At 39.7% G+C, this 7,502-nt stretch overlaps 1 protein-coding gene across 1 annotated transcript in view; it reads right to left on the bottom strand.

The window, feature by feature from the left end:
- Positions 1–1,018: 1,018 nt before the first annotated feature.
- Positions 1,019–7,502, bottom strand: part of LOC131792113 (protein PALS1) — a 21,349-nt gene continuing 14,865 nt past the window's right edge. Inside the window, 10 exon segments of the mRNA XM_059109487.2 lie at positions 1,019–3,150; positions 3,152–3,322; positions 3,762–3,821; positions 3,823–3,897; positions 4,321–4,523; positions 5,000–5,080; positions 5,579–5,665; positions 5,933–6,001; positions 6,190–6,242; positions 6,343–6,410. Of these exon segments, the coding sequence (XP_058965470.2) occupies positions 3,127–3,150; positions 3,152–3,322; positions 3,762–3,821; positions 3,823–3,897; positions 4,321–4,523; positions 5,000–5,080; positions 5,579–5,665; positions 5,933–6,001; positions 6,190–6,242; positions 6,343–6,410 (891 nt within the window). The 3' untranslated portion in view covers positions 1,019–3,126.

The following is a 7,502-nucleotide window of genomic DNA, read 5'->3' as shown; positions in this document are numbered from 1 at the left end:
AGAAAATTGATTGCAATGTAAGAGTTTGACAATTGTTATCTGAGATCCTTGGTATATTCTTACCTCTTCAGTGTTTGTCGACATTTCCAAGCTGCTATTTTGATCATTTATTTTATGACAATTCCCAATGACTTATAAGACTCAATTTACTTTAAAATAACCCCTTCAAGGAAAAAAAAATTGCGTTACTTTGCCAGCAAAGATAAAATTCAGTACCAACGCAACTGCCCCTAAGAGAACCAGGCCAAACATTTTGCTAAGTGATGCATTTATCAGGGTAATTTAGTATCATCTGAGTTGATAACGTAGATTGGGCACAGTAATGAGTTTAAAAGCTGACGTTTCGAGCGTTAGCTCTTTGTCATCGCTTTGACGGTGGCCAATTTACGTTATCAAGTCAGTTGATGATACTAAGTTACCCAGTTATACTCTCCCACCGACGCAGCACCACAGTTTCTTTAGAATCTTACCTGACTCATTTCTCAGGCAGGTTGAGCTAGCTAGCACTAACAAACTCAAGTATTGTTCATTCTTCGGGATAGGGACCCGGGCTCCAAATGCACGTAGACTACAAATGAGTACCGGCGGGTTTTTCGGTGAACCCCCATGGAAAGCTAGAGGTATCTAGGGTTAACACAACCCCGCCCCCACCCCCCTTCCCCATTCTAATATCCACCAGCACAAACGAACTTGGTTTTCGGCGCAGTTGATTAACAAGCAGTTCAGATGAAGAAGATTTCAACAAAAACGTTTCTATAGCCCGCCGGCTTAACCTAATAACCCTTGAGCGTGACTAGCATCTAATTTCTCACCAAGGTATCACTACAGAATCAATCATTGAGTTCATGAAAATGAAAGAAACGTTCTCAGACTTGAAAAGCACTTGCTTTTTAGCTATATTCTCCTTGTCTGTGCCACAGAAAATGTATAGAGAACAGTATGGAGAATATACATTCTCATGTAGGCTATAAAGGGTTAATGGCTCTAAAATAGTAAAATAAACGACAATTATCCAGAGTAGGTTAAAATCACCCTGTATTAATTTAGTTTATTCCCATGAAATACATTGCTTAGAGAATTAGCAATTCAGTAAATTGTACAGTGGAGCTGCAGAAACTGCATCATCTTCTCATAATTTGCTTTCTTACCTATCATTTCGAATTGTATGCAATTACAAAATCTAAAACTAATTAACATACAATTTCATGAAATAATTAAATACTTTGTGGCCCATGAAGTATATAAAAATATTTGCTTCGAATTTGTTACAGCTATTTAAAAATTTACACAAGACTGCTTACGGGTAAATCTCTGGTTAGGGTTGTTATTGTACTCTGCAAACTGCTTTTTAAATTGTAAGCAGTTCCTTAGTTCAATCGTTTTACTTTGCTACGGCCTTCTGTTGAGTGAAGTCAAGTAATTGCACAAAACTTGGTTTTTTAAAAAGATAGACTTCACAAACATCTGTAACTGGATACAAAAAACTTCACTGCACCTAAACTTTCTATTTACATAACATGATTAACGAATGAAAAATACATAGAATGGGATAAAAAAGGTAGGAAACGGAATTTAAAAAAAAAAAAGAAAAAAGCGTAAACCTTTGTCTATAGTGAAACGGGCGGTTTCTTTACTGACCAAGCTAGACGAAGAAAAAGAAGCGAAACACAACCAAAGAGATTGTCACGCGCTCAGCACTAGTATCATGTTTTTCTGCGTTTGCTAATTGTTCCACGGAAATTTCCAGGTTTGATGATGGTCTATTTCATGTCTTTCTGTGTTTTCTTCTTTTTTCGCCTTTTGACGCCTGGAAACTTTTTAATTTTGAGTCCTGACTGATTAATATCCTTGCGAAGTGTAATAAGGAATGCACTACCAGATCAAATAAGCCAAGTAACAACTACGCTAACATATGATTGATGAAAAAATTGTCGATTACCCGTAAAGCTTTTTTTGTTTTTGTTTCAGCAAGACATAATTTTGAACCTCTCGCAGATATATAAATGGATACATAAGAGTCCCTTCGAATACCTTTGGTAAAAATAATCCTCGGTTATTACGAACAAACTGCTCCACACACTCATTACCTCACTGCTACGTTCTTTATCGCTAAAACGGGAAGGAAATATTATTACTGTTTATAATAGTTCTTTATCCCTACTCCTTTTGCCTTATATCAAGATTTGCTTTGTATGAAAGCTCAATTTCTCGGGAATATAACTTTTCAAAGTACGCTTTGAACCTTAAGCAGCTCAGTGGAATTAACTCTCACAAATGACAGACTTCCCTCCATCATTCTGACAGATTTTCATTATCTGCTTTTTTTTTTTGCTCATTTGTTCAAATGGTTTGATACAATTTGCAATTCTCTATAATCAAATAAAACTTGTTTGTTAACTTGACTTGTGTGAAGTCACTTGAAATCAGCAATGACATTTAAAAAATAATGACGCACTTCTGGTAGGGGCCACTGAATGACCTGCTACATACTCAGTCTCTATCGATATGTATACTTAAAAAACATTTCAAACTTGGCTGATTTTTCTTAGCACGAACCACCAGTGAAGTAAATTTTTCGTTATCAAGTGTATGTATCTGATCCGTATTTTGCCAGAAGCGCTAGGGAGCTGCTTTATGGAGAACATCACACACACAAAAAAGGGAAAGCAACCTGTCGTACCTTCCACACTCAGAATATTACATACTGCAAATTAATGGTAAAATATCTCAAAAATTTCGGAAGATATAAACTCTCTGTTACATAAACTAAAGCATTCGTTCTTGTTCACCTAATACAGATCCCCTTCTGGCTCAATATAGAATCCATAAATGAAAAGATTAGTTATACATTCTTTAGAAAATAAAGTCAGTCAATTTTTCGCTGTACATATGGAATAACTTGCATAACTAAAATGAAATTCCTCGGCAACTTATTTTCCCTTAATTTGACAATGTTCCATATATTTTTTGGTTTCCTCGTCTGGGCACCCTTTTCAGAAAAAAATACCTTCTTTCCACGATACAAAACGGTAATGAATCTTTCTTTGTTCCTTTTCATTCGTATAACCACAAGGTGTCGTCTCGCGAAAAACCGTTTATCTCTAGCTGGTGCCCATGGCTTTTTTTCTACAAGTTGCCACGGCTGTCATTTTACCCAAAAAGCTGGTACCCATTGTGGCTCCACATCAAGTTTATCGATGGCCTGTTTGAGTTCGTCAAATGGTCTTTCCAAGTCTGTGTTCACGATTGTTTTATCGAAGTAATGGCCGTACATTTCTTCCATTTCTCTCGCTTTAGTCACCATGTCATGTAATTCCGCGTCCTTAGAATGAAAACAATACAAATATGAGCGGGAAAACTCTCACAGCAGTTAACACCTACTGCTGTATGGCCTTATTTTAGCCAGTATTAAAAACTTCTTTGAACAGTCTCAAAATTTCTCTTACATTTGCAAAATCGTCGATGGCCTTTCCCTTTTGTTTCCTATTTAACAATTTTTATCGCTATTTTTGATCAATGCCAGAACCTGAGCAACTGCGCACTTACCCCCCACCTAACCCAACAAGGGTTAACTGACAGCAAATTAAGGTTAATGTTGAGTTGGGGGAGGGGGAGGTGCGCACAAATTGATCCGCTATTTCAAAGAAAATTTTCTTCTTCTTACAAAAACCTAACATATTTTTTGTCAATTTGATTTTCAGCTTGATCCCGGTAACTGGTACGACAGCTCTAACCGAATAACGACAACAACTGGTACTCACAGACATAGGTGAATTTGGATTAGGGTGGAATGGATCCACTTTTCCTCTCCGAAGGGTCAATTATTCTATCGTAAGATGGCGGTGAGATGAAAACCACGTAGGGTTTCACATCAGAAGCTTTAAGCATCTTGAGCGCCTGGAATAAAAATGCATATCAGAGGTTAATAAACAAATGTTTCTACTTTGAGCAATTCGTCTCGAGACCGTCATAACCGTGAGCCAAAAATGTTTCCCGTTCGGCCCACCCTATCTCAGTTTTTTCATATGATCGGGGCTCAATTGTCATCCTGCATTTCAGGGCTACATGCTGGGTTTGAGCGTCTTTTTCTGGGCCTGATCGCCTACTCGCGTACGGCCCTCATGCGGGGAGATTAGTTATTATATTTCCATCAAAAGCACGCGAGTCGCATGGGTCATATGATAATATTACTTGAGTAGAGTATTAGTAATAAGTGTGCTGAGTTAAGATATGCAAAGTGTGGACTGTACTCGAATGAAACTCAAATTCTCTGCATGGCATAGAATCACAAATGGAACTGTAAAGCTACTTGCGACATACCTCACAATGGAGATTTAAAATACAGTATTTGCCAGAGTTGGCCACTCTTCTAATGGAGTCTAAAGCGGTGCCATAATAGTGACCCTCGAATTCTCCGTGTTCCACGAACTTATGGGCCACAATGTCCGCCTCAAACGTGGGTAGTGGAACAAAGTAATAATCTCTTTCATTGAATTCTTCAGGTCTTTTTGGGCGGCTGGTGTCTAAAGCGGGAAGTATGATGTGAAGTCTGAAGTATGATAAAAAACACTCCAAAGAATTTTTTATTACAGTACTCCGCTTGATGTAATTATAGGTGGAAAAATTATAATAAAACAGACAGAGGAAAGGAAGAGGCCTACTGATAGATGGTAGACGAGGGCAGAGAGGAACAGACAGATAGACAGAAAGACTGACAGGGAAACGGAAAGAGAGCAAGAAAGGACGGACATACAGGGCGAGCAACGGACGGAGATAGGTGGATAGACCGACAGAGGGAACGAGAAACAGATGATAGAATAGAAAGCAGAACAACCGAACACGCAAACGGACAGACAGACAGACATACATACAGACGTACAGACAGAGAGTCACACAATAGGTCCATTAACAAATCGTTTAAGTTTTCGTTTGCACTTTAGGAACGATTCTTTGATTACATGATGACTCAGTGATAAAACGCGAACAGAAATGTACTTACGAGGTACCACTAGGGCAAAACGTTCTCGTGAAAATAGAATCAACTTTTGTCTTAACTCTTTCCGGCCAACTTTATCAGGTCCTACCCAGGAACAAATGGAACAAAAAATTTACAGAGGATAAATTCATATTTTTCAACCCAACTGCAAAGTCTAAAATGCTTTAAGAGTGATTTGCTTCATACATTAGCATAAATAGTCGCGTGAGATTAATCTTGGACATGAAAGCTGGAGAGGAGGGTTGAAACCTAGCGAACATTGCTGCAAATTACAGACCATCACATCTCTCTGGGCAATGGGACAGGAGTGGTTGAAGGCGGATAATTTCCCAGCAATGATACGGTGTTCGTTTAAAACCAAAGTGAATGCTTATCTCTGGTTCTGTAACACGAACCAAGAAGAACACGTCTTCGCTCTTGAAAGGGATGCTATTCAAAAGAGGTTTTTCCGCTACCCCCCTCCTCCTCCCCCCTCTATTTCTCAGCTTTCCTGACAGTTCACTGTTACCCACTACTAAGTGGAGAGGGGGACTGGGCGAGTTAAGTGTCTTTAAAGTAACAAATCACAGCGACCCTGCCTACCTATAAGAACCACAGGCCGTTTTCTGTGAGGATCTGGCTGTAAATGCGCCACTTCTTCGTATGTTAACACCTCGTCCGCCACATATTCTAAGGGAAAAAAACAGTTTTACGTCAGTGGGAGAGTAAAAAAGGGTAATTCAGTGTTAAAAACTGAGTTGATAACGAAGTGCCAATGCTCGAAACGTAAGCTTTGAAACTCTTGACGATGGTCAATTGAAGTTATCAACTCAGTTTGATAATACCAATCTACCTTGTTACATAATTAGACCGGTGTACAAGGGGGAAATCAAACGTGACGGCGTGATAGTGAATAATGGCAACGTGGACTTGCTTGGGGAATTAATTTATACCAACCTTCGTTGTGTTTCGCGTTGTAAAGAACCTTTTTCCTTCGCTTTCGCTTGAAACAAAGACATCCACTCTCTGAAGGTTGAAAACAAAACAACATTCTGTTTGGTTATATAGTTCATAGTTTGACTTTGGGAGTAAAAAATTATCATGCAGTGTGGTCTTCCGGTTGAGGGTGATACGGCGAGGCCTGTTGTCGGCGAAAGTGACTGACCACCAATGAGTTAGAGACAGCTCTAAAATGCAACATTGAAAATCCTTACTTTCTTTGTGGGACGGCTCGGCTTCTCGAGTTGACTTCTTCATTGATTCTTTCCTGTTGGAAAAAAGGAAAGAATGAAAAGTTAAATATAAATTCACCATGAAAATATTGTAGTTGCTAAAAGTCGCTGATGCGCGCTCTTTTATAAACTAACTGTTGCTGAAAATGCTTGGATGGAATGAGTCCAGCTACTTGTCTGCCTTCCTCGCCTGGTCTCCAAGCCTACAAACAAAGAAACAAAAAAAATGAATGTTTTAACTAAACGAACTCGATAAACCAAATTTGATAGATAATTTTTCGGGTTGTGGGGTGAAAACAGTTTGGGAACAACATTCCCCAACCCCAAAACTGGACCTGCCACCCCCAGTTTAGGATCTTCTTGATTGACAACATGCAGGGGAATGTCTCTTTTTCTGAAATGGGCTGCTAGTCCCAGGTTCCTTGCACGGTATCCAAACTCGTCTTCGTCAGGATTGGTAGTCGAAGTGGGCAGCGCGCGCCAAAACGTGGGACTTTCTCTATTCAGGTGGGTGGGGGTGGGGGACGCGGGACGATTTGGCTGGATTTTAGGGAAAACCAAAAAATGGTTAAAAACGGTTTTCCCGTTTCATGTTTCCGCCACAGGGGGGCAGTTTCACAAAACCTCTGGTTTTTTTAACAGTTTTCCCCTCTCATGTTTACTCCATTTTATTTTCAAGGAACCTTGCATCAAACAAATCGCCCTCTTGAGGGAGAAGGGGGACCTAGGATAAAAATACCCAAAACAAGGCTTGTTTTTAAGAGGGGGAAAGGAAAAAGGGAAAAAGGGGGGACGCCACACTGTATGCTCTTCCCGTTACCTGTTTCCCCTTAGCTAAAGGGGACTCCTAAGTGAGGGTAGGGCCCATAACTAGTAACTTAAAATGCGAACAAATTGTTTCTGAACAACAACGCTTAAGCATCAGCAAAGGTTGAAAAACCGTGTTTTTTTGTAAGAGGAGGAAAGATCAATAACAAACAAAAAAGATGATTTTCTTACCACAAGTTATCTTGTTGGCTGCCCACCTCCTTTAACCCAATTCTTACCTTATCATCCCCAACGGTGCCATTTTTTCATTCTTTTAACAGTTAGGCTTTTCCAAGGTGGGTTCAGTTTTGCTGTTGTTATATTCTTCCACAAATCTTCAACATTGTCGGTCCTTTTTCCCCATGAGAGGGAATTTCATTGCCCGTAGGTTTGGCTGGCGGTTCTTGCTGAATCTTGGGGGGATGTCGGGTGCCATTTCCCCACTTCCTGTTCTTCTTGCCTCGCTCGGGCCAAAGCTTCTCTGAAAG

Source organism: Pocillopora verrucosa, chromosome 7 (genome assembly GCF_036669915.1).
Source record: "Pocillopora verrucosa isolate sample1 chromosome 7, ASM3666991v2, whole genome shotgun sequence".
In the NCBI taxonomy this organism is placed as follows: domain Eukaryota; kingdom Metazoa; phylum Cnidaria; class Anthozoa; order Scleractinia; family Pocilloporidae; genus Pocillopora; species Pocillopora verrucosa.
The sequence above is the reverse complement of the archived record's forward strand: the minus strand, read 5'-3'. Positions and strand labels throughout refer to the sequence as shown.